General features: G+C 45.5%; 2 protein-coding genes across 2 annotated transcripts in view; both read left to right on the top strand.

Moving 5' to 3' along the window:
• Window positions 1–4,000: 4,000 nt before the first annotated feature.
• Window positions 4,001–27,526, top strand: part of LOC142069119 (butyrophilin subfamily 2 member A1-like) — a 206,338-nt gene continuing 182,812 nt past the window's right edge. Inside the window, exons 1-8 of the mRNA XM_075119498.1 lie at window positions 4,001–4,310; window positions 10,863–10,978; window positions 14,752–15,099; window positions 18,285–18,569; window positions 22,696–22,800; window positions 24,840–24,860; window positions 25,514–25,534; window positions 25,651–25,677. Of these exons, the coding sequence (XP_074975599.1) occupies window positions 10,879–10,978; window positions 14,752–15,099; window positions 18,285–18,569; window positions 22,696–22,800; window positions 24,840–24,860; window positions 25,514–25,534; window positions 25,651–25,677 (907 nt within the window). The 5' untranslated portion in view covers window positions 4,001–4,310; window positions 10,863–10,878. The remainder of the gene's footprint in view (window positions 4,311–10,862; window positions 10,979–14,751; window positions 15,100–18,284; window positions 18,570–22,695; window positions 22,801–24,839; window positions 24,861–25,513; window positions 25,535–25,650; window positions 25,678–27,526) is intronic.
• Window positions 26,295–27,436, top strand: LOC142069194 (zinc finger protein RFP-like). Its single transcript, XM_075119704.1, has 2 exons — window positions 26,295–26,336; window positions 26,603–27,436. The coding sequence occupies exons 1-2, from the start codon at window positions 26,295–26,297 to the stop codon at window positions 27,227–27,229; spliced, it is 669 nt and encodes a 222-aa protein (XP_074975805.1). The 3' UTR covers window positions 27,230–27,436.

The following is a 27,526-nucleotide window of genomic DNA, read 5'->3' as shown; positions in this document are numbered from 1 at the left end:
AGAATTTTAATTAAAGAAAAGGTAAAAGAATCACCTCTGTAAAATCAGGATGGTAAATACCTTACAGGGTAATCAGATTCAAAACATAGAGAATCCCTCTAGGCAAAACCTTAAGTTACAAAAAGACACAAAAAGCAGGAATATGCATTCTATCCAGCACAGCTTATTTTACCACCCATTAAACAAAAGGAAATCTAACACATTTCTAGCTAGATTACTTACTAACTAACAGTTGTAAGGCTGCATTCCTGACTGTTCCCAGCAAAAGCATCACACAGACAGACAAACCCTTTGTTTCCCCCCCTCCCCTCCATATTTGAAAGTATCTTGTCTCCTCATTGGTCATTTTGGTCAGGTGCCAGCGAGGTTATCTTAGCTTCTCAACCCTTTACAGGTGACAGGGTGTTGCCTCTGGCCAGGAGGGATTTTATAGCACTGTGTACAGAAAGGTGGTGACCCTTCCCTTCATATTTATGACAGTGTAGCTAAAATATAATCATATTTACTTGTCCAGAGTCAGAGACAGCCCTGTGTGCAGTGGCACATTCGGCATTTGTGGGATTCTGGGCCAGAGCAAGTGGGGGCCTCTCCCCACCCCTTTTGCCTGCAGTCTCCCTCCCCTCTCCCCCATGCTCCCCCACAGGAGCACCGGGCAGATGTGCTGGTCAGGGCATGGGAGCGCTTCCAGTGGTCCCCCAATTGGCTGTGGCCCCTGGCATAGGACCCATTGGTCCAGTGACTAATGTGCCACCCCCTATGTGTAGGGTTGCCAACTTTCCCGGACCGGACACCATTTTGCATCAACGGCATCCAGTCAGTCTAGTCTGAGAGAGTTGGCAACCCTACCTGTGTGTAACTGTCAATACTCTTTATTTAGAGGTATTATGTCTGTGATGTGGTTTAGTAAATATTAGTGTGACGGGTTGAACCCCACTCCTGGGCTGCCACCTCAGGCACTGCCCCAGGCCCGCCAGCCTTCCCCAGCACACACACAGGTAGGGCCACACCCAGCTGTAGAATCACACAGAGACTGCCATCAGCGCTGTGGGGGGAGCCTCTGCTCAGGGAGTTGCCCAGCACTCAAGTGCACAAAACCCTTCTGGAGCATGAACCCACAGTTGTATTGTCTTGCGCTGTATAGGGAGCTACACAGCGTAAGCTCATGAAATTTGCTCCCTCCCTTAATGTGTGGGGAGAGATGCACAGCTCCTTGCCCCCCCCCCTTATGAATTCGTATGCAAATGTAACACTATCAGACTGGGTATGAATAGAGACTGGGAGTGGCTAGCTCACTACAAGAAGTAATTTTCCCTTTTGATATTCACACCTTCTCATCAACTATTAGGAGTAGGCCACATTCACTCTGATTGAATTGACCTTGTTAACACTGGTCCTCCGCATAGTAATGTAATACACCCATCTTTGCATGTGTATATATACCTGCCTATGACGTTATTGACTTGAACTGGGACCATATAGAACATTGTTGCAACCAAGGTCCTGTAGTGGCACCAAATCTTGTATAAAGGGGGTCATATAAGGTGTCTAAGACGAGGTTATGGTTTACTGGTTAGGATTATGCTATCTGTTTGCATGTATCATTTTTGTATTTAAAGATATAAGTATTGGCTCTGTACTGTCTGTATTTCAAACTTATGCTGTGCTTTTGGGTGCTACCCCAGACAAGTTGGTGTCAGCTCTGCCTAGCCTGCTTGATGGCCCATTAAGGACCATGAGCTATACAACTGACCCACTGAGAGAAGGCAGACACACCTTGTGACTCAGCAAGGTATGCAGGGACCTGCCTATGGACAGAACTCTGAGGTTTTTCCAGGCCAGGTGATGGACAGCTTGTCTTTGGGACAAAGAAAAAAAGACCATATGGCAAGAGACTATAAAAAGCTGCTGCAGCTCCTCCATCTTGTCTTCAATCCTGCTTCTGAGCTCTGGAGGGACTTTGCTACACTGAAGCTTTGAACCAAGGACTGAAAGACCCATCCCAGCTGTGGATGTTCTCCAGAGACTTGATTTGAACCTGCAGTTTATTCTATCACTGCTGCAAGCTTGAACCAAGAACTTTGCCATTACTGTATGTAATTGACTCCATTTAACCAATTCTAGCTCTCATCTATATCGTTTTCCTTTTATGAATAAACCTTTAGATTTTAGATTCTAAAGGATTGGCAACAGTGTGATTTGTGGGGAAGAACTGATTTGTATATTGACTGGGGTCTGGTCCTTTGGGATCGAGAGAAGCTTTTTTCTTTTACTGGGGTATTGGTTTTCATAACCATTTGTCCTCATAAGGAGTGGCACTGGTGGTGATAGTGAGAACCTGGAGTGTCTAAGGGAATTGCTTGTGTGACTTGTGGTTAGCCAGTGGGGTAAAACCAAAGTCTTCTCTGTTTGGCTGGTTTGATTTTTCTCGGTGTGCACAGAAACCCCAGCCTTGGGCTGTAACTGACCTGCTTTAAGCAATTTGTCCTGAATTGGCACTCTCAGTTGGGTCTTGCCAGAACTAGCATCGTTACATTGCCAAACTAAAGTTTCCACTTCATGCATCTGATAAAGTGGGTTCCAGCCTACCAAAGCTTATGCCCAAATACATGTGTTAGTCTTTAAGGTGCCACAGGACTCCTCGTTGTTTAGATCAAAGCTCATTACTTAGCAAACAAACAAACAACTCCCACAATCTAAGCTTAATATACTAAAGAGGTTGGTTAAAAACAGTGGATTGTCATCTTAAGTGATGATGCATACAGATTGGCAGATTCACAAGGCACAAGCTGCATTAGCTTCACAGCTTGGGTTTCCCAGGTGTTTCATTCACAGGCTAGAAATCCTTCTAACCTGCATTCAGCCCTTCTCCCCAGTTCAGTCCTTGTTTCTCAGGTGTTTCTAAGTGTTTCTTTGGGCGCAGAGACAGAGAAGAATCATTGATGGTATCACTCCTTCCCCTATATAGCTTTAGTATATGGCAGGAATCCTTTGTCTCCTAGTCTGACCCACACCCATCCCAGTGGGAAAGTACCAGGTTAAGATGGTGGCCAGTGCCAGGTAACAGGATCACCTGACCTTGCAGTGTCAAAGGAGTCTCCTAGGAAACTTCTCAGGAAGGAGGGAGATTAGTATCTTCACAGCTCTATTGTCCTTCCTAATGGCCCATCCAGGTTGAGTGCTCACTGTCTAGTGGGCGTTCCCCAGGTGCAAACACAGTTGTAATTGCTACAGAGTCAATATCTCTAACTTTAGATACAGAATTGATACATGCATACAAACAGGATAATCATATTCAGTAACCATAGTTTTCAGAGTAGCAGCCGTGTTCGTCTGTATTCGCAAAAAGACCAGGAGGACTTGTGGCACCTTAGAGACTAACCAATTTATTTGAGCATGAGCTTTCGTGAGCTACAGCTCACAACACTGGATGTATTCAGTACCTTTCCAAGGACATCTTACATGACCCATGTTGCATAAAACATATTTTAGTTACACCATAATCATATAATAATAACATTTCTATGAAGAATGCGGGGTGCAGTGTCACTATTTAGTATTTCCAACCGATCACTTATTCCGGGACAGAACGTTGTTTGGTGTCCGGTCAGAACTCAGGATTCCTTAATGCTATTCTATTCTCTGACTTCTCTTTTCGGCCTCAGACTGAGTCTTGTCCACACGGAGAGTCAGGGCTTCAATCTTCTGATGTTACAGTCATAAAAGATGAGGTTCACCCTCTACCCCAGTTTCACACTGCAAAGGTATTGTTCATATTATTCCTAACTGTCCACAGGGGAATGTTTATTCTGGTGACATAATGTAGAAGGTGACGATTATTTGTGACATTTACTACAGTTCACCCAAAAGCAAGAGCCAGTCTCTTCACAATCACTCCTGTATTCAGGTCATTTGGAGCCCCGGAAACTTTGACTCTTCCGGGCCGGCCAGTTCTGTCTCAGCAGCCACGTGGCTGTTTCTTTAAGAGGAGATTCTCAGATCCCACCCGGGGTTGCTGCCATTTCCGAGTCCCTCTGTTACTTTCGCTTTCACACTCAGTAGATGCTGCCGGCGGACAGTACGTTTATCCCTGTGGAACAAGAACAGGATTCTTTAAACACAATAAAATCAAAACCCAACCCTGCTAGAAAAGGCTGTGATCAGACGGCAGCTATTTGATACCCGGAAGTAGCTGGGCATCTTGATGAAATGAAATAACTTATAGTTTGAGGACTATCTCGGCAAAGCCTGAGGCTTTCAGAAGGACAGACCGCCCCCTACGCGCCATGAACCGTCTCCGGAGGATCAATCCGGTAGGTGAACTGTGGCTGCCTGACTCGGTAACAGTCAGGGCTCTGTCTTGGACAGATTGGTAATAACACAAAGACTTGAGAATCCCCTGAGAATTTGTTTTGCTCTTTATGGGAACGGTTCCGCATGTGTACGTTGAGAATGAGATGCCCTCCAATCCATTTCAGGTCGGTTTCCTAGCCCTGCCGGGTTTGTACAGTACAGTCACTAGGTAATTCCTTTCCTCTGTTCCTGTGTTTCACCAAGGATCCTGGGCCCAATCCCGTTTTTAGTGTCGTTAAGGGGAGATTTGTAACAAAGGAACTTCCTGTATTTAGAATAGAGGAAGAAACGTGGCGCTGCAAACTCAGCAGCAATCAGTAAAGTTTCCTGGCCTGCTTGTTGTCGGTAGTTTTCGAGCTGTCTGTGGGGCTGAGTCCTTTTGCTTCTGATGTTTTAAAGGAAAAAACGTCCAGTTTTGCCCAGAATCAGTGGAAACAAATTACTTTATTCATTTTGAGATCAGTGGGAATTAAGCATGTGCCTAAAGTGAAGCACCCTTTGAAATGTGCTGAATAGGAACGGACTTAATGACTGAATCTGGGCCAGAATCTTTAATGCAATTAGACAATGAGGGGATGTCACCACTTGTGGCTTGGTACTGGTCTTCTGTATGCGTGTCAAGGGATCCACAACAACCAGAGTGATCAGTTTGTACACATTGCATTGTTGTCCTGTGATAACTTAATGTTGCCTCCTGTCTTTGTGGCCACAGAGCTGTAGAAGGGTGGCTAGCAGGGGTGATTTTATGGTCCTGGGTTTAGGGAAGACTTGATGGCATAATGGCAAGAAAGGCCCATGTTACAAACTGTGAGACAGGTTATTCCCTGTGTGAAAAGCTGTCAGCGGGGAGAATTCATGAGGGTATCTCTGGGCACGATTATAAAAAGGGGGATTATTTTTTTCACCCCAAAAATTGCGTGATTTTTGTTTGATTGACTTGAAATGTTTATGGAACTTTCCATTAAAAAAAAACAGCTTGAAATAATTTGGAAAAAAAATGAATGGACACAAACACTTTGATTTTGGGGGAGTGGGTTTCGGGACTTTCCCATTTTCTCGCCCTCACTCTCATTTTTTAAAAGAAATGATGCATGAGAAACATAACAGTAATAAAAAATCTTTTCATTCCTTTTAGTCTGAACTTGTTTGAAATCTACTCGAAATAACATTCATTTTGAAATTTTTTTTTTAAATCAATCACAAGAAAGCTTTTGTGGTTATTTCTGCATTGTTCTGAACGCCATTTTTTCATTTATTGTTTAATGAAATATATTGAAATATATTCAAGTGGTGTCAATTCTCTCATAATTTTGTCTTGAGTCTTGAAATATTTGATATTTTCCTTAAAACCCCAGCTGTTCTTGTCCTGTGATTATGAGAGAATTTCAGTTTTAATGTTTAAAGAAAGTTTCTAGCCCTTGTGATTGCAGAAAAAAGCTAGAGAATATGACCTGAGTGTGACCTAAAATCTCAGATACCAAAAGGCAACTTTAAAAAAAACCCACATGTATTTTTTTGTGTGTGTGGAACAGTAGAGATCCATGAGCGAGGGGATCTCCTCCATGAGCAGAGATCTGGATTTTGTTACATGTTTTGTACAGTGCCTCGCTCAAAGGGGTCCTGATCAGTGACTGGTGCCTACATGCTTTGGCAATAAAAACAAACTATCATAACGTGTTCTGTTCCTATATATTTCCCACCTGCTATGTTTTTTATGTTCAGTGTATTCAACTTTACCTATTACATTCGCTAATTGTTTCCCATGATGGGAACAGAAAAATCTGTGTCTGGGGGGGGGGGGGGCGTTATGGGATTGTTGTGAAGAAAAAATTCTAAAGCTGTCATTCTAATCACAAGAAGGAAATATGCTGACACCTACTATTTTAGGGTCAGATTATTTAAACCTCTCAGTATTGGTCTAACCTTGCTGCCCCTGTTAGTCATTTCAAGTTTTCCCATTAACTTCAGTGGGGCAGAATTAGGCCAGTACTCAATGATTTTCAAAATCCTGCCCTTAATTCTCTTAATTCATATTCAGGGGAGTTCCTTCTCTCTCTCTCTCTCTCTTTTTTTCCCTGGGTCATGGGACATTAATATCATTTTACACTGATCTGCTCTTTTTTGTGCAGACTATGGGACGACTGCTGTCACTGCATAATATGCAAACGAGTTCACATAACAATGCATTTATCCCTATTTTTATTAAATGTGTCCTTTGCAATTTTCTGTTCCTCAAACTCTAATATCCAGCTTGTCCTAATCACTGCAGCCTACTCATTAAGTTATACTGTTGTTGTGTTCTTTTTATTCTTCCTGTTGTCTGGATGACATTTCAATGAAGATAAAGGTTCTCTCGTTCTGCCACAGCTCCGGATTCATCTCCTCTCTGCCTGGTTTTATTATTTATTTTATAACTGTTTGATGTTCACAAGTTGGAACCAGGTAGGAATCCTCAAGGCCTCTGCTGCTTCCTATAGGTTTTTGTTTAGGCCCCAGGCCTGCAGTGCCTTACAAATGGGCTGAGCTTTATGCACTGCGAGCAGTCCCATTGAAGTCAATGGAAGTAATCCCAGTGTGTAAATGTAAGCACAGAGCAGGAGCGGGCCCTTACTTGTTGTTCTTTAGCTGTGTTTCTGTTGTTGCTGGACTATTTGATCTGACCTTGGGGTAATTTGCAGTCTGCTTGTTCATCCATGTCTTTTGTAAAAATTGCCAAGAGGGCCCAGCTCATTGGATGGATGTTCTTTTACTGCGGGTAATACAAACCTAAACCATTAAAATGATTAGGTTTTATATTTATAAAAAGAGCCCATCACTCTCTCTCTTTAGTTGCAAATACAAAGGTGAAGGGACCAGGAGCAGGTTGGTTGGTTGGTTATGTTTGTTTTGTTTTGTAAACACCTTCCTGCCTCCCTAAGCCTTCAGGACTAATAACTCCCCAACACACCTTATCTCAGTTACATCCTCTTCCATCCATTCCCTTCCCGACAGAGAATGGACTCTAGATGTGCCAGACCAATGGGGTGTTGCAGCGCTGAAGATCCTTCACTGAAAGCTTCCCACCACCATTCTTCTCCCACTAAAACCAGTGAGAGTGTAAGACTGAGCATCCCAGCTGCTCTCCGCCACCCTTGTATCACATCAGGAGAGAGGTGGTCGCCTGGTCCTAAACCATTCAGTGCTTCTTGTGTCAAAAACCAAACACCTTGAATTGCACCAGATATATACTGGGAGCCAGAGCAGATCCCAGCGCTAGGGTCACAGAATCCTGTTTGAAGAGCACAGACAAGGAAACAGGAGATGACAGTCTGCAGGAACTGCCAACTAGTCCTCAGGTGATAACGGGATTCCCACACTGCAAACCTGAGCACCGAAAGCTGGCAAGGCCCTGAGGTGCTGATTCAAATCCCATTGAAATCACTGGGATTCTTTCCATTGACGTCAGCAGGATTGGGATCAGGTTCCCAGCCACTTAAAAGATCCTCCACTTTCTCTAGTTTACCAGGCCTAATCCTACTCTCTAGGCAGAGCATGCTACTGCCAGTGGCAGCAGAATTGAGGGGGCAGATGTAAAATATTTTTTCTCTTTGAATGACTTTTCTTTTGTGTCCTGGTCAGGGCCGGATTCAGGGACAGGGGACTGCCTGGGGTGCCCAGCTTGGGGGGGGGGTGCCAGGCTCAGGGTGCTGTTTTTGTTGGTAGCGATAAAAGGGAAAATAGAATGTTTGAAATAAAATACCCCTAATTGTGGCCCTGTTAACGTTCTAAGTCTGTAACCTGCTGTCACGCTGTTTAATACTTGGCCACCCAGTGTTGGTGTGCAGTTCAATTTCTTGATGTTAGTACATTTCTGTTCTTATAGAAACTTCTTAGTTTTAAGAATATTTACAGATCCTAGTCTGCAAATTTGCATCATCTTATGTGAGAGAGAGAAATCGTGCATCAAAGTCATGAAATGAGCTACAAATGTGATTAAAAAATAAAGTATTTAAAGGTTTAACAAATGGAGGGGGGGTGTCAAAGATGCTCCTTACCTGAGGCATCATTTGATGTAGGGCCAGCCCTGGTCCTGGTACTTCTAACAATGCAGGTTTCAGAGTAGCAGCCATGTTCGTCTGTATCCGCAAAAAGAACAGGAGGACTTGTGGCACCTTAGAGACTAACCAATTTATTTGAGCATAAGCTTTTGTAAGCTACAGCTCACTTCATCGGAACTGCCCCCCCCCCCCGAACCTCCGTCCCATCCAACCACCCCCTGTCCCCTGACTGCCCCCTGGGACCTCCTGTCCCTTATCCAACCCCCCAGCCCCCTTACCATGCTGCTCAGAGCAGCGTGTCTGGCAGCTGTGCCATCCGGCCAGAGCTAGACACGCTGCCGCTCTGCCCTGCAGGAGCGTGCAGCCCCGCCACCCAGAGCGCTGCCCATGAGGTGGTGTGCCCGCAGGGGAGCGGAAAGAGCGGGGGAGGGGCCGGGGGCTAGCCTCCCTGGAGGGGAGCTCAGGGGCCGGGAGGACGGTCCTGCAGGCTGTATGTGGCCCACAGGCCGTAGTTTGCCCACCTCTGATCTACATCCTTCTTGGTTTCTTGTTATAATTTTACACAACTCTGTTAATGAACTTCTTGAATGCAATGCGTTCATCTTCGGTGGCTTCTCCTGTGTCCGGAACTTCCATTCCTTCAATTGAGATGTTCATTAGTTCATTCACGTGATCAGGCAGAAGGCGACTTCTTTCAAAACACACAATTCTATTCAGTGATGAAAAAGAACGCTCAACTGTAGCTGTTGTGACTGGGAGTAGCAAGAGATGAATTCCTACTTCTTTCAGCCCAGGAAACACAGCACAAAGATCAGGTCGAGCCACTAGTGATGATAAAAAAGAAGTTCGTTGTATGATATTCCACTCTGTGTTCAAGTTCTCTATTCTGTCCTGAGCACATGGCAGCCCCATTGCTGGTAGTGTCTCACTCCACTCAGCTGCCAGTGTTTTATAGGACAGGCATCTGTAAAAGCTACACAGTGGTTGAGTAGAATCTAGAAGTCACTGTTGTAGATTTTTAAAAGAATCAAGTCTGTGTACTTTTTCAGTTGCCTTAACAAACGCTTCTTGTCCTCTTCACTTAAGGATTCAATATAAATGCTTTCATTAGTCAACTTCTGGACTGAAGTCTTTGCTTCTTCCAGTGCTCTTTCAATGGATAGCTCTCTGATCCAAATGTAGCTTCTGTTGCTCGACAAAGATCTACTGCTGTTGTAGCAGATGCCTGGATGACATTGTTTAATGACCCAAGTGGTTTCAACAGTAGACTTACGAGAGAGAGAATGGCGATAGTCTTCTCTGAACGTAGTAGCAAAAGTAACCCACCAGCCTCACTACTTAGATCCATCCCATCTTGGTAGATACTTTCCAAAGCCAGTAATAATGGCTGGAGTAATTTTAAGACAACAGCCAAGGATTACTCATGAGAAAGCCAGCGGGTTTCCCCAGGTTGGACTAATTTGAACTTCAGTCCCAGTGTATCTTCTATATTTTCCAAGATATTCAGTCTTTTTGGACTCTTACTGAAAAAAGAATAAAATGAAGACATTAAATTTATAGCTTTTTAAATGTCTTTTGAGGAGTCTGCAGCTCGTAGCGTAGATGGCCTCTGCAGTGTGCATAGGGGAGATTAGTGTTAAACTTTTCTCTGAGCAAAGCTTGTACTCCACCATGTCTTCCAGAGAGGTTTGCAGCTCCATCAAATGCACAAGCAGCCATCTGTTTGGGGTCCAACTGACAAGCATTTAATTATTCATAATATGCTCAAATGTCCCCCAGAATCCATACAGTGTCACATGCCCTAAATTGCTCCAGGGAAGACACCTGGTAATGATGGTTTGCCTGTTGAGTTTTGCAAGGCCTTTTGGACCCTTTTTGGGACTGACTTGCTCCAGGTTTTTCAGGAGAGCGTCAGGGAGACGATATCACCACTTAGTAGTTGTTGAGCAATTCTCACCCTTTTGCTTAAGAAGGGGTACCTTGGGGAGGGAAAGGATTGGAGATCTGTTTCCCTGCGGTGCTCCAACTATAAACTTTTCTCAAAGGCCTTGGCAAACGGACTGAAAACTGTGATTGGGTTGGTTGTGCGCCATGACCAGACCCATTGTATCTCCCATAGGTCCACTTTTAACAACCTTTGCCGGTTGTGGGTTGTCGTTTTGGCTAAAAAATATTGGATTTGCACATTGGTTGGTTTCCCTTGATCAGGAGACAGCTTTTGATCGATGCCGGGAGTATTCCATGAAACGTCAGACTTGATCAGATGCAGCATTCAGAAGGTTATTGAAAGTTACCTAGAAACAGAGAAATGCAATTAAGTTGAGTGCTGCAGGGTCTTGTTTTGTTTTGCCAATTATGTATCCTGTTCATAATTTTCCATTTTCTCTGTATCCAGGTTGCCTTAAATCATTGTGACTGTGTTACACTCAATGCATTTTTTTTTTTGTTATTTTATCCCCCCCTCCTGTCATCTAGATCAAGTTACACTGAGATGAAGGGTCTTTCAATCTGCCACAGCTCCACAGCCAGCTCCTCCCTACCTGGTTTCATCATTTTCTTCATTACATTTTATGTTCACAAGCTGGAATCAGGTAGGAATGTCCGTGGCTTCTGCTGCTTCTTACAGGATTTATTCATTTGTATGATTTCTACAATTGTGACGGGTTCCCTGAACCACTGAACCTGACCCTTCTGCCAGCCTGGGCACCCCTTGCCTCTATCTTGCCGAGCCAGACCCTCCAGGCCTCCTCCAGCACAAACACAGAGCTAGGGCCGCACCCCTCTGCAGAATACAGACACTGAGATCAGCTCAGCTCTGGGAAGGTTCAGTTAAAAGGGACTTGCCTCAGCACCCCAGTGCACAGCCCCAGTGGGGCCTGAACCCCAGATAAATTCGTCTTATACTGTACACGTTCATATTGTTCACCCTCTTTCTCAAAGTGAAGAGAGATATGCGCAGACTGTTTGCCTCCCAGGTAATGATGACTTACACTGGGTTTATTAATAAACAAAAGGGATTTTATTAAGTACAAACGGTAGGATTTAAGTGATCATGAGAGGTAACAGATAGAACAAAGTAAGTTAATAAGCAAAATAAAACAAACACACAAGGCTAAGCTTAATACACTAAGAAACTGGTTACATGTAATATCTCACCCTCAAAGATGTTCCAATAAGCTTTTTTCACAGACTAGACTCGTTTCTATTCGAGGCCCAATCTGTTCAGTCTCTGTTAGTTCCAGCAGGCATCTTGGGTGGTAAACAGGGGTGTCCTCATAATTCCCTCTTTATCCGGCTTCAAACCCTATTATAGATTTGGCAGAAGGCGGGAATCCTTTGTCTCTTTCTTTAAACTTTCCCCCCGCTTTGTGGAAAAATATAAAATCCCAGATGGATTCCAGCATCAGGTGACAGACACGTGTCTTTGCAGGGACCCATAGGCGCTAACTCCGTGGGTGCTGAGGGGCTGGAGCACCCATTAGGGAAAAATTAGCAGATGCTCCACACCCACTGGCAGCCAAGCTCCCCCCGCCTCGCCTCCTCCCCTCTTCCCATTCTGAGCGCGCCATGTCCCCGCTCCTCCCCCTCCCTCCCAGCGCTTCTCCCACTGCCTAACAGCTGTTTGGTGGCACTTAGGACTTTCCAGGAGGGAGGGGGAGGAGCGGGGATGCAGCGCACTCGGGGGAGGAGGTGGAGAAGAGGCAGGGCAGAGGCGGGGCTTGGGGGAAGGGTGGAATGTGGGTGGGGAGGGGGCGGGGCTAGGGTGGGAAAAGGCGGGGTGCGCGGGGACTTTGTAGAAGGCTGTGGAATTGGGGTGGGGCGAGGGTGGTGCAGGGATGGGGCCGTGAGAGGGGGAATCGAGCACCCACAGGGCAGAGGAGAAGTCGGCGCCTATGCAGGGACCCCCATCGGCCCTCCTCCTCACAGGCATCCCGTAGACTTACGGGAAAACAAATCCATCGACAGCCCATTGTTTCTTGCTTAAGAGTCATCAGGTTCCTGAAGTACCCTTAATGGCCCTCACTTGGTATAACTACATTAGTAACAGTAACATCAGTTTACACTTCATATTTCTAACTTCAGACATAGAAATGAGACATGCATACAAATAGGATGAACACATTCAGCACATTATATCCTTTCCAAGGGTATGTCACATAACTGGAAATGCTTTATTCAAAATTTGTCATGTCATATTCATAAGCATATTTCCATAAAGAATATGGAGTGCAATGTAACAACAATTACCCGATTTAACTACATTATACAAAACTGAACAAAAATCAGCACAAATTCCCAAGCGTCTCAACATCAGTAAAAAATAAATGAATTCTTGTGAGCTGGGCGAAATCTTGTTTTGGATTGAGTTGACCTTCTTCAAATTGGTGTGTGAATGCAGCCTTTCACTGAACATAGCTGTAAAAGAGAGTAAAGTGGCCACACCTAAAACAAGGCTAAACAGAGTCTGTGCAGAGGCTAGGGCTATGTCCACACTACAGGCCTTAGAGCGGCACGGCTATGCCACTGCAGCTGCGCCACTGTGAAGTCTCGTGTAGCTGCTCTGTGCATAATTAAACCACCCTTAACGAGCAGCGGAGGAGACACTCTCTTGCTGACACAGTGCTGTCCACACCAGCGCTTTTATCGGTGAAGTTGATGTCGGTCACGGGGGGTGACCTGCCTGACAAAAGTTTGCCCCACAAAAGTGCTAGTGTAGACGACACCTAGCACTGTGGCTGTGTTGGGTGTGGGGAGGAGGTGGCAAAGACAGGGAGGAGGTTTTCCACTGGGTATTGTGACCTGGTGAGTGTGAGATTTGAGAGAGCGAACACACAGAACTGACAGCAGACAAGAACAGAGAGGCGGAGACAAAAAAAGCAAAGAAGTCAAGCAGCAGCTGTGACCACAGTGCAATGCTGGGAAAAGCGACAGAGAGAACTTTTGAGTCTGTTGGCTAGGAAGGCTTGGGGCTGGAAGCTACAAAACTGCTCCTTTCGCTTTTGGTTCCTCCTGCATTTGGAGAAGCAGGACTTGGTACATTCCTTGTAAATAAAAAAGATTGCAGCAAAGAGAATACCAGGCTCTGTCAGTGTCTACTTCCAACAGGCCCCAAAACTGGACTGGCTGCTGAGGTTGAAAAGGGGTAACAATACAGTAAAATGTCTCCCCGGGCCTTCAGGTTTCATAACTACACCTCATCCATCCAGTTTCTTAATATGGCCCTCCTTGAGTGTCCTCCTCAACATGCTCTTTTTCTTCTCAGAACCCTCATCAGCTTGGACTGTGCAGGCGCAGATTCCATAGGAACCAGAGAGCAAAGGAGTTCTCATATTTAAGACTCTTCATTGAAGGTCTCCTGGCCACCTGTCTGTCCCCCATTTTCAAACTATGGGGAGAGGCGCGGGGGGGAGTATTAGCTCAAACATCCCAGCTGACTTCACAGAGCTCGTGAGCAAAGTACTCCCTGTGAGAAGCAAGTCATGCAAATGGCTGACTGTAGGAAACCTTCTCTTCTTTCTGCCAGTCGAGCAGTCTCGGAGTGAAGCAGGGGCTCTGTGGAAAGGCCAGTAATGAGGTCATAGAACAGAAGACTGTATCGGACACAAAAGGAGGCAGAAATGAAGTAGCACAATCTGGCATCTCCTAATATTTAAGTGCTTTGTTTGGCAACCTTAGCTCCTGATTGAGTAAAGCAGGGATTCTCAAACGAGTGGTCATGACCCCTTGGGGGTTATGAGGTTATTAGACGGGGGTCACGTGCTGTCAATCTCCACCCCCAAGCCCTACTTTGCCTCCAGCATTTATAATAGTATTTGTTTAAAAGTTGTGTTTTTAATTTATAAGGGAGGTCACACTCAGGCTTGCTGTGTGAAATGGGTCACCAGTACAAAAGTGTGAGAACCGCTGGAGTAAAGCATTTAAGCTTATGCTTCAAGTTAAACACATGCTTAAGTTTCCTTCCTAAAGAAAGATTCTTTCCTGAATGGTACCCTAATAATCTTCTTTAACTTAGTTTATATGTTTTCTAACATTCAAAAACCTTAAAAACTGTTTCAAACAGAAGGCGATGATTTGAAATGTTTGCAAATGCAAATTAATTCTGTCTGGAGCTGCTTGTAAGGATAATGGCAGAAAGTATTTCAGCTTCCATTAAAACGAATATAAATTATGGTTATCCAAATGCATTGTTTGTTGTAAAATTCATATATAAATTCAGGACACATCCTAGTCAATGACCGAGCACTGCAATAGAGGCACAGAATAGGAAATACGCACAAAGAGATTCCAATTTATGAGTGTCCTTGATTAAAAGGGAATATGATGTACATTTACTTTATTTGTTTTATCTTTGTGCATTTGGCAGCTCGGTTCACTGTGGTTGGACCTGATCACCCTGTCGCTGCCATTGTGGGTGAGGATATCGTGTTACCCTGTCACCTGTTCCCCAGGATGAGCGCTGAGAACATGGAGGTGAGATGGTTCCGATCTGAGTTCACTTCATTTGTGCACCTGTATCAGCATGGGAAGGATGAGTATGGGCAGCAGATGCCAGAGTATCATGAAAGGACGGAGCTTTTGAAAGCCAGCATCATGGATGGGAATGTTGCCTTGAGGATTGTGAATGTCAGACCCTCTGATGAAGGACAGTACTGCTGTTTTGTTCAAGATGGTATCTTTAATGAAGAAGCTGTATTGGAACTGAAGGTAGAAGGTCAGTAAAAGGTGTCTGTAAAAGTCCACAAAAGTACTTAGGCACCTAACTCCCCATGTCAGACACCGAAGTCCAAAATTCAGGTGCCCCTGAAATCCTCCAATTAGTCATTAAATGAGATCCTAAATTAGTCATTGGACCAGAGAAAGAGAGTGAGAATAATCTGGAGGCCAATGATCAGGGCTCTCACATGTTAGAAGGAGACCCAAGGTCTAATCCTCCTTCTCCAATGACTGCAAATAATTATTTGTCCTAAGTGAAACAGCTTCAGCAGGAGAGAATGAAAGAGCCCCACATCAGAATATCCCAGAGCCCAGTGGTCAGAGCACACTCATGGGCAGTAGAAGATCCCTGTTCACATCCTTTCCCCCCCATTAAGCAGAGGGGGTAGTTGAACCAGGGGTCTCCCACATCTTCAGCAAGTGCTGTAAAAACTGGGATGAAAATTCTATGGGAGGTACCAGCTTCCTCCCTAGATGCTGGATTTTGTGGATCCCATTATCAGGCACTGATCTCTCCCCTAACTCAGGTTTTGTGGATTCCAGTGGTTTTCTAGAGCGTCTTAAAAGTTAGGCCACCATTGCAACACCAGTTCTCGTTGTGGAGTTGGGCCTCCGTGTTTATCATTTTGCAAATTGTTACCCTTAAATCCCCTTTCACTTCCCTGTTTCCTCTATCAGCAGTGCTGGTGTTTGTGCCTTGGGAACATTTCAGCCTCTCAACGGGCTTTCAATCCAAATGAGGGAATGGAGAATATCCCTAGACATTAGGGAGTTGCTCATCCCCTGAAGACAGAGACACCCACAAATAGTGGGTTTCATTTTATCCCAGTGGCGAGGGAGAGCCTCACTGGATATTTAGCAATAGCAGCAGCTGGTTCTTAGTTCCTGGTCCAAGCTCAGTTTCTTTTAGAGGCCGAATTCTGTCCCTCCTTTAGAATTCAGGAAGAAAATGGAAAATGCCTAACGTGTTTCCTATGGCAACGGGTTAGGTCTCTGAGTCACTTCGCACAAAACAGCCAGAGGAGGAGAGGATGGTGCCTAAGCCAGCCAGTGGGAAATGTCAACCCCAGAGGTGTGGCTTAAGCCCTGGCCCCGCACTGACAGACAAACAGCTAAGTGCAGGCTGCAGGGAGGTGCCTGTCTCTGCTGGTGATCCGTGAATGGGAACCAGACAGCACAGGCGCCTAAGTCATTTCTTCAGGGCTGGATTAAAGCTGGGGCTTTAGGGGCTGCAGCCCCAGGCTAAGGGGGAGCCCTGAAAAAAGATCTCTGGGCTGCCAAAGTCCAGATCATTTTGCAGGGGCCCCGGGGCTGCAGCCACTAAAGCACCTGTGTTATCCAGCCCTTCCTGGCGGGGACTTGGAGGCAACTCCACGTGCTGCCATTCCCCACCCTCCCCTGGGCTGGAGCTGTGAGCACTGGCTCACAGAAATCAGGGAGGGAAGCTCCGTCCATGCACTGTCCTCGCCTGCAGGTGCTTCCCCCTCCCCCCCGTCTCCCATTGGCCGGGAACCACACCCAATGGGAGCTGCGGGGGCGGAGTCTGCAGGTGAGAGCAGCATGCAGAGCCACCTGTCCCACCCTCCAGGGCTGCAGCCAGGGATATGCCGGCAGCTTCTGGGAGCAGCGTGGGCCAGGGTAGGCAGGGAACCAACCCGCTGCCCCAGCCCTGAGCCTCCTCCTGCACCCTAACTCCCACTCAGACCCCAACCTCCTGCCCTGAACCCCCTCTTGCACTCCAAACCCCTTGGCCCCAGCCTGGAGCCCCTTCCTGCACTCTGAACCCCTCATTTTTGGCCCCATCCCAGAGCCTAGGGGAAGCCCTGAGCCTCTGCCCCCCCATGTGATCATTTTGTTTTAAATTAGGACAAAGACTTTATACAGGGAGGGACCCCACAAAATCTGATAGCCCTGGGCCCACAGAAGAGTTAATCCGGCCCTGCATTTCTTGCAGGAATTAATTAGGTGCCTGCCCCATTCCACACAAAATAAGCAGAGGAAGAGGTGCCCACCTTATAACTTTTAGTCCAGTGGTTAGAGCACTCAGCTGGGTTGTGGAACATCCAGCTTCAATTCCTCTCTTTCTGCAGGGTGGAGAAAGGAATCAAACAGGATCCATCTCTAAGGAGAGTGCTCTAAACACTGAGCTATGGGAAATCCTAATGTGAGGCTCCCTCAGTCTCTACGGGTTTCAGAGTAGCAGCCGTGTTAGTCTGTATTCGCGAAAAGAGAAGGAGTACTTGTGGCACCTTAGAGACTAACAAATTTATTTGAGCATAAGCTTTCGTGAGCTGCAGGTATAAATTGTTCTCGGGTGGGACAGTAATGAAAAAAGGACATTTTCCTCACCTCAGTTACAGTCAAAACAGAAACTTTGTTCAGCGAGAGTTACAATTATATCAGGACCCACTGCACAAACTCGAACACCGCTGGTGAAGAGGAATGTGCTCGGTCAGCCACAGCTTTTGGACTTGAATTAGTTCATGGAAGACATATGGCCTGTGTGATCCAGGAGGTCAGATGGGATGATCACAGTGGTCCTTTCTGGCCTTAAAAATCTATTGGATCTGTGAACAAAAAACCTTCAAAGCCTAGAAATCAGAAATCCAAGAAGAAAAGGAGTACTTGTGGCACCTTAGAGACTAACCAATTTATTTGAGCATGAGCTTTCGTGAGCTACAGCTCACTTCATCAGATGTTTACCGTGGAAACTGCAGCAGACTTTATATACACACAGAAATTTCTGTGTGTATATAAAGTCTGCTGCAGTTTCCACGGTAAACATCTGATGAAGTGAGCTGTAGCTCACGAAAGCTCATGCTCAAATAAATTGGTTAGTCTCTAAGGTGCCACAAGTACTCCTTTTCTTTTTGCGAATACAGACTAACACGGCTGTTCCTCTGAAAGAAATCCAAGAGAAATTCTTTTGCATTCCTTGCCGACTTCACATCGCCTACTAAGCTGCTGATTACACGCTCCCACGCTCTGCAAGGCTTTCACTTCCATCTCTAAGGCCGCAGGCCTGCAAAATGCTTAACAAGTACTTAAGTTTCATTAAAGTCAAGTTTCCTGTTTCTGCAAATATCAGTCATAAAGTGAATTCAATCATTTTCTTGAAAATGTAAACTTTTATATGCTCGGCTGCATATATATATCATTTAACACTGACTCATTTTACTCTAGCTTCAGGCTCTGCACCTCAAATCTCTGTTGAGGGATATCAGGATGGAGGGATCCGAATGGTGTGTCAGTTGGCTGGATGGTACCCAGAGCCCGAGGTGCTGTGGAGAGATCGCAACGGGCAGCTTTTATCTCCCTCTACTGAAACAAAATCCCAAGATGGACGAGGGCTCTTTGAAATAAAAAGTTCTATCATTATAACAGAAAATTCAAACCAGAATTTATCCTGTTCGGTAAGGAACGCTTACTTCAGCCTAGAAAAGGAACCCTCAACTTTTTATATATCAGGTGAGTTACCACCAAAACCAAACACTGATATCCCAAACTGCGGGGAGAAGAAATAAAATCTAGGTTGCTAAATAATACAAAAGTTAAAATATTTCCGCAGAAAAAACTACATTAAGTTAAGGTTCAGAACACAATTTAGGGTAAAACACATTCCAGGGATATAGTAATTATCCCAGAAACAAGCAGTTTTGACACAGGAAATTCAGAATTAAGGTTAAATTTAAAAGAAATCCAAATGCATTTCTGCAGAGAAATGCCCTATAGATACGATTATAATAAAACCATGATGGTTGGTGTTTGAGGTCCCATATAAGAATAAACTGGTATTTTATTTATATCTTTTTTTTATTAATGTATGTTTAAGCTGAAATTTGATTTTTTTTTCTCATACAGCCACCACAGGGCAGTGTTAAGGTATATTGGGGCCCTTACTGATTGGTTGGACTTTCCACCTCCTGGTGGTCTGGTGGATCAAGGACTGGGCTTCTTGCCCCAGGGACTATAGAGTGGGAGAAGTGATATGCTGTGATCTCCTCAACATAGAGGAAATTTGTGACTGAGTCTCTGGCTCATGAAGGGTCAGAAGCAAGGCAGGTCCAAGAAAGTCTGGAGCCCTGGGAACAGTCATTTGAGTGTGTCACTCACCAAAAGGTCCATGTTTTAATTTGAAATTTGATTTCTCATCCTCTAGCAAACTTCACGCAGGGAAGGGGGTTGCCATAACAAAATGCTGTGGGCCTGATCCAAAGCCCGTTAAAGATGTTAATAGGATTTGGATCAGTTCCTTCGTACCCATTTAACAGATCAGCTCTTTTGCCAGCTGAAGTGAAGAGTATTTTAATATTTATCTCCCCCCCCCCCCCCAATAATTATTTATTTCCACTCTTAAATCGTCAGATTTTCTTTTACTATGGAAGTTTCCTGCTGTTATGAAAGTTTTAATTTTACTTAAATGTAAGTTTTCTGTTGGGAAACGTAATGATTACATATAATTTCTCTTCCTACATGTTTTAACTGTAGCATTAATTTCATGAAAAGGAGGAGGCACTTTCCCCTGAGTTGGCTCCTGGGTTGGATGATGGGTTCAGAAGCACCGGTTATTTAATAGCATGAAGACTGTGCATAAGGACAACCAGAATTAAAATATAATCAAACAAACCCACTAATTTTATATATATATATATATATTTTATAGCACACACACAAAATACCTTAAATGAAAATTGGATTCAAAAGTTAGGAAATACCAGAATTCAGGTTCCCTGTGCCTTCTAAATTTGGCCCCTTTGTCTCTATGCACTATGATACAGTTTCTAATACCATGATTACGTACTATTTCCCCTTTCCTCCAAAAGGGCCACTGAACTGCCGTACCCATGAGACCATCCTTTCTCTTCCTGGAATTCCCTGCCTTTTTCTTTCCACACTTTCCAGCTTGTGAAAGAAATGAGGCCAGGGTCCTACAGGCAACACCCTCCTTCACTGCACAGCCCAGATTCATCCCCAGAGCAGGTGCCTCCAGTGCACTGAATGAGGCAAGAGTTCTGTGGGGGAGGGAGGAATAGTATGTGATCATTTAATTAAAGATTGTGTCATAAGGCATATACACAAAGGGACCAAATTTAGATTAACATAGGAGCAGTCATACGGGGTCAGACCAAAGGTCCATCTAGCTCAGTATCCTGGCTTCTGACAGTGGCCAATGTCAGGTGCCCCAGAGGGAATGAACAGAACAGGGAATCATCAAGTGATCCCTTGTTGCTCATTCTCAGCTTCTGGCAAACAGAGGCTAAGGACAGCATCCCTGCCTATCCTGGCTAATAGCCATTGATGGACCTATCCTCCATGAATTTATCTAGTTTTTTTGAACCCTCTTATGGTCTTGGTCTTCACAACATCCTCTGGCAAGGAGTTCCACAGGTTGACTGTGCGTTGTGTGAAGAAATACTCCCTTTTATTTGTTTTAAACCTGCTGCCTATTAATTTCATTTGGTTGACCCCTAGTTCTTGTGTTATGAGAAATAGTAAACAACACTTCCTTATCTACTTTCTCTACACCAGTCATAATTTTATAGACCTCAATCGTATCTCACCTTAGCCTTCTCTTTTCCAAGCTGAAAAGTCCCAGTCTTATTAATCTCTCCTCATGTGGAAACTGTTCCATATCCCTAATCATCTTTGTTGCCCTTTTCTGAACCTTTTCCAATTCCAATATATATTTTTTGAGGTGGGGCGACCACATCTGCAGACTGTGTTCAAGATGTGGGCGTACCATGGATTTATATAGAGGCAATATGATATTTTCTGTCCTATTATCTATCCCTTTCTTAATTATTCCCAATATTCTGTTCGCTTTTTTGACTTCCGCAGCTTATTGAGTGGCTGTTTTCAGAGAACTATCCACAGTGACTCTGAGATCTTTCTTGAGTGGTAACAGTTAATTTAGACACCATCATTGCATATGTATAGTTAGGATTACGCTTTCCAATGTGCGTTACTTTGCATTTATCAACATTAAATATCATCTGCCATTTTGTTGCCCGGTCACCCAGTTTTGAGAGATCCTTTTGTAGCTCTTTGCAGTCTGCCTGGGTCTTAACTATCTTTAGTAATTTTGTATCATCTGCAAATTTTGCCACCTCACTCTTTATCCCTTTTTCCAGATCATTTATGAATATGTTGAATAGGATGGTCCCAGAACAGACCCCTGGGGGAAACCACGATTTACCTCTCTCCATTCCGAAAACTGGTTGCACTGTCTCTTTGCCCAGCCAAGCTCAGCTGTAACCCCACACTCCAGCTCCTTGTCAGATGAGACTCCCCTTCCTGTTCCCTGTCTCCCTACTGGTTCCCAGTCTCCTTGACAGGCCTTGTTCTAGTCTGTCCCTCTGCTCCCTCTTCCTCATCTGGTCTCAGTTCTCACTTTTAGTCCTGCCACTCCCATTTCCCTCACTGGTTCCCAGTCTCCATCTCCACCTCATTCCCAGTCACAGTTTCTCTCTCACTCCAGAACCAGTCTCAACAAGCACTTTGTTCCAGTCTAGTCCTTTACCTCCTTCCGGGTTGAGCTTCCCTCCCCCTCTTAAATCCTAATCAGTCCCCTTCTACCTCCGCCCTGCCTAGACACCAGCAGAGTGGGCACTGAGAGCACAGCGGAGACAGGCCCCCTGCTGTCCATTCTAGTGCCCAACCCCACACCAGCTTGGAGCTGGGAAAGCTCAGCTTTGCCCTTTTATCCTTGACCTGGAGCGTGGGGATGTCACATGTGAAGTCTGGTCAGCAGTAGGGGATGTGAGGGGATGGAACATGCTCTGTGAGGACAAAACCTTCGGAGAATTTTACTGTTAAACTCTAAGAACTCTACCGAGTGTGCACAAAACTAAAATTTTTCAGAGGCTTATCACTTGGCCAATTATTGCATGGATTTTCACAGGGAAAGGGCACAAAGGTCACACCCTGCTGAATATCAAGTTTCTGCTCAAAAGCCCAGGGCACTAAAGCTTCTCCTAGAAAAAGTCATCAGATTTTTTTTTTTTAAATGTCAAAACAATTCTCTAACCTCATTCCCAGAAACATTGGAACCATTTTGGCTGAAACCCAGCCTGGAACTTTTCTGCCCAGATGACTAAAGTTTGGCAAAGTTAGTGAGCAACTAAAAAGAAGGCCCTATAATGAGAAGGGTGGAGCCACCTTGATAACAGGTGATTTGACCAGGCCCACTTATTTATGCTGGCAGAGGCAGGGGGCGACATGGGTCACGTGAAGGCCTCACGTCGGCGCAACGTGGTCCATACGGGCCCCCCCACTTTTCTGGCGGTGCCCCCCAGGCCCTTTTTCTACTGGTGCCTCTGTATGCCGGAGAGGGGAAGACGGAGACAGGGAGAGGCTGGTAGCACTTCACATAGTATTGAATGGTGTGTTAAATACTATCAAAAGTGTGTGAGCAGAACCTCTCTTAAAATTGGTTTCTGCCCATTTTTATCTTGCAGGGAGCAATTTTTCCCACATTTTTTTCAAGCAAACCCTGATGTAATACATTTTTCTAGAGTAAAAGTGTACACTGTTTGTCATTCCAAACTATAGTATAGTTTGTTATTTCCAAACTGATGTGGGCTTTGTGTTTCAGATTTCTTTTTCCCAAGAATGTCTCCTTGGCTGGTGGTGTGGAGTGTGACTCTGGTGATTTCGTTAGTGTTCGTCGGCCTTACTCTTTTTCTGCTCAAATTAAGAGGTAAAGCTGGAATGGGGAAAATACCGTGTAATCAGAATGAGATTTTCTCCATAGAAAAGACAGTTTAGACTTTTCTACATGAGAAAGTTACATCATCTTAAGGTGTGAAATTAAATGGATTTTGTTAAACCAATGCAAACCTCTGTGTGGACACATCAATTTAAGTGGAGTTTATTTCAGGTTACCTTAAACCTGTTCCTATTCATCTTAAAATAAGCCTACACTTGGTTTGCACCAGTTTAATTAGATTGTCAATGGAGTCTGAGGGAGTTAGGTTCCCAACTCGCACTGTAATTCAATGTAGTTGGGGGGTTTTAAGTACCCTTGGCTCGAACGAAAATCCTTGTCTTATGAAGTTTCTGCTGTTTAATTCTAGTGTGTTCCAAAGATTATTACAGTATTAAGGAATGGCTTGTTGTTTTGTTGTTATGGAAGGCTCCATCCAGGAATGCCAGTACACAGAGTCTTCCAAATTTTTCTTTTTTTTACTTTGTTTTAGTGTGTGAGCAAATGTTCAGTCTTGGGGAAGACAGGCTGTGTTGTTGTTAGTTTGGGGTTCTGCAAAGTTTCAGGAAGAGGGAATTGAACAAGAAAGGAACAAGGAGAGTTTGCTCATTGTCTTGATCTCAGGTTAGAGTCAATTCTTGAGGTATCAAATCTTGAGATTCTCTAGGAACCAAATGTCATGGATCCACACTCCAGCTCTTAAAGAGTCAATTGGAGGAATCCCTTCAGTTTGCCTCGCATCCAAAGGATCTCACTCTTCCTTCAGAGTAGGCCTCACAGCCTCATTGTTACCCGGGGTTCTTTCAACCCAAAGCTCTTGGTAACTTTTACTCTGTGTGAGGTGGTGTCAGGAAATAAATCGGGGAGACACGGCCGTCTGACCGATAGATGGCTGGCACAAACAGGACAACACAAGAGTGCTTTCATTTAAAGCTAAACTTTACTTAGTCTCAAGCACTTATATACACGTCTGCAACAGGTTAGTAAAACACCCCCAACCCTTGATAATTACCAACGCTGAGTGTGGCTCTCGAGTGGCACAGCGACAGCCCGTCTACCAGTGGGAAACACAAGATGCATCCAGAGAGAGAGTCCAGTCCTGAAGAGTCCCCCTACCTCAAACTTTTTCCCCTTATTTATACATTAGTAATAGAATGACATGTCCCTTAAAGCAAACTTGTTAAGTAAGCAGTTTCAATGGTCAAGCGAGAGGTTCCTTCTGATTATCAATTAACCAGGTGTGGGTTTTTCCAGAGTTTGCAGTCTTGAGGCCCCAATAGACATTCCTGGGGCACATCCTGATCTTCTAAGATGCATGTATCAGCAACTTCAACACAATTCTTATCAGGAAGGACGCGGGGTCAAGCTGCCCTCTGTGGCACCCAAACCCCCCCCCCCCCCCCCCCGCCTGGTTAAACTGAGACTGCTGAATGGCCAATTTACAGCCTGCTGACTTGGCTGCTTTTAGCAATAAGCCATAGTGGTTTTAGGCACTTTACTGGTTTGCCAAAGTCTCCCCGTACATCATCACCTGCTTAACTGAGCCTCTGGGCTCCTGCACTCGGGTTTTCACACCAAGAGCTTTCCCCAGCTAATTTACACTTAGACAGACTCCTGAACAGAGGCTGGTATGCTCTTCAGGGACTTATGTGCCACAGCAAGTTTTTGCAGTGACGTGAAACAGCCTTCTCAAAACAGAGTAGGATTTATTAGTCAACTGGCATCAATTCTTGGCGTTCCCTGGGAACCAAGCCCTGGTGCTAGGTGAAGTTCTTAGAAGAAACAATTGCCTGTGTGCTGTTTGTGACCATCTCTGTTCTAGGCCAGGTCTATGTGTAAATAAATCAAATTACACTCTGTGTCGCTGATTTCTCCTGCACTGGGCACCCAACCTGCAAGTCCGTGGGGAGCTGCAATGGCTTGGTAGAGCAGCATCATTATTATTACACAAGGACTCATAATGAAAAGATCCTTTTAAATCTAGAGTCACTGAAAAAGTCCCTACATAATTTTATTTATATTTTCTTTTTTAGGGAAACATCTCAACACTATCAGTAAGTTCCGTTTTCTCCTGGTAGAACCAATGTTATGCTCAGAAAGATTTTTGAATAAATGTGACAATATCAACTTGAAAATCATAAGTAATACTAATTGCATAACTTATTGTATCGGTAATGGGTAGGAAGCCAGTATTGGACATGTGTCTTCAGGAGGCACCATGGAGTGGGTGACTGGGGGGACTGGGCACTTGATGCCCATGGCAGAAATGGCTCCATGCCAGCTCCATAAAACAACTTCTGAGAGGGGCTGGTGGCAGCCCAGGATTGAAGTGAGGATGTGGTCACCCAGATCAGGATTCTGTGCACTGAGTGCCGACAGCCCTGGCATGTAGGTGACGCATGTGAGTTATAAGTGTGACCTTTCACCCAGCTCAAGGCTAGCATAAAGGCCACTGAGAGAATTTTGGGCTGCCTTCTGCCTTTCCTTATAGAGCTGCACCTGATCAGACCCCTAGTGCAACTACACAAGTGTGAAAAGTGACTTGCACTGGTGTGGCTTATCCTGTGTCCAATCCCTAGGATTGTACTGATGTAAAACAATGCACAGTAGAGAGGCCAATTGATCAATGATTGGGGGGCAGGCAGGGGTTAATTTCACCCAGGAGAAGCTTTTACAGGATGTCCTTTTATTTCTGTTTATTGTTTAGGTAAACTTCAAGTAGACCTAGGTAAGGGCATTTTTCTCTCTCTCTCTCTGGTGCAGCCTTTTCTTGTGTTGATGAATCCTATTGATGCTGAATTTGTCTGGCTTAATTCTCATCCCCATCTATGTGTTTGCTTTCAGAGTGGAGGAGATCCCTAAGCGATGTAGGTAATTACAACTCATATTTCATCAATGGCAGATCCTGCTCCCTTTCACTGCACAAAAAACAAGAAGGAAAATGTAATATAATATTGTCCCTGTTCAGAGAAGACAGAGTCCTGAGGCTCAAAGGAGGGAGAGGAAAGGACTACCACAATCCGCCCTCCTTACACATTGCTCCCATGATTCTGGAAATGATCCCTGCTCCGAGTGACTGAGCAGTTATTGTCCATTAGGATCCCAGCCCTGGTGTCAGGTAGAGGAACAAGAGTGACCAGCTCCAAGAGTTCAAACCAAGGAGTCACTCTACTCAGACTTCAAATTCTGCATCTTTTCTCTTCTCGCCTCTTTCCTCTCTCCACCAAATCCCAACTTTCTGCTGTTTTTAACCATCCTTTCCACCTTCTCCTTCATGAAATTAATGTCCAAACCCTCTTTCTCCTCTCCCCACCCCTAACTTCCTTCTCTTGTAGAAGCTCCTTGCTTCTAAATCAAAATCCCAATTTTAAAAACTGAAATCTGGACTGATAATTCTCTTTGGCTGGCCCTGATGACTAGCTACAGAATTTTAGTTAGGGATCTATTGAATCTTGTCATTATCTACAGAGCTCTGGCTATGTGGCAGGATGGAGCAGGCATCATGCTGGCATCAACAAGAGAGAGCCAAGGTTTTAAAATGAAGTGAGGGAGGGCTCATCAGGGAGTAGTTAATTGTGACCATGTGAATGATATGAGTGGAAATCTACTGGGGCTTCCCTATGATTCCAGAGTCTCTAGTCCCCATCAGGGGAAGAGCAGGATGAGAAACATTCAGAGTCTCAGTCTCAGCTCAGCAAAACTTCTTGCTCTGTCACCTCCCTCAAGAGTGACTCTCCTCTGCACTGTGCTGACCTCTCAGAGCTGCTCCCCATTCAGAGCCGGGTAAATCCTGGAGGAAGGAGATTCCCTGAGTCACTCCCCAGCTAGGGCAGATTCTGTCACTGACGCCATCAAACCCTCCCCCAGGGCCGAGCTCTGCCCCTCACGCTCTGATTCTCTCTCCCCAGCGAATGTGACTCTGGATCCAGACACGGCTTATCCCGACCTCGTCCTGTCTGAGGGTGGGAAAAGTGTGAGCTGGGGAGACAGGTGGCAGGATCTGCCCGACAACCCTGAGAGATTTGACACTGAGCCCTGTGTGCTGGGCTGTGAGGGATTCACCGCGGGGAGACATTGCTGGGAGGTGGAGGTGGGGGATGGGCAATACTGGGCTGTGGGGGTGGCCAGAGAGTCTGTGGGGAGGAAGGGAGGGATCAGCCTCAGCCCTGAGGGGGGGATCTGGGCAGTGGAGTGGTGGGGGGATCAGTTCTGGGCTCTCACCTCCCCTGAGACCCCCCTGCCCCTGAGCCGGGCCCCCAGCAGGATCCGGGTTTGTCTGGACTGTGGCCGGGAGCAGGTGACATTTATCGATACTGGTGCCGAGGCCCCGATCTTCACTTTCCCGCCGGGCTCCGTCCCTGGGGAGAGAATCCGCCCCTGGCTCGGGGTGGGGTGGGGATCCCGGCTCCGCCTGCGTCCCTGAGCCCCACAGCAGAGGGGGGAACCGGAAATCAGCCTCTCTAGCCTCACGGACCCCAGTCTCTATGACCTTGGAGGACTCCCATCTACCCAGCCCCTGGAAGCTCCTCCCTCTCCCTCCCTGCAGCCCCAGGAGGCAGAGGGGGAGGGGGAGGAACCCCTGGGGCTGCAGGAGGGGCAGAGGGGCCCTGAGGGGCAGAGGCGGGGGCTGGGCAGGGGGCAGAACTAACAGCCGGGCTGGGGACAGGCAGAGGTGCGGGGGGGGGGCAGGGACCCAGCATGAATCAATCAGGGTTTTGGG

Source organism: Caretta caretta, chromosome 14 (genome assembly GCF_965140235.1).
Source record: "Caretta caretta isolate rCarCar2 chromosome 14, rCarCar1.hap1, whole genome shotgun sequence".
Classification (NCBI taxonomy): domain Eukaryota; kingdom Metazoa; phylum Chordata; order Testudines; family Cheloniidae; genus Caretta; species Caretta caretta.
This window is presented reverse-complemented; position numbering and strand designations above follow the sequence as displayed.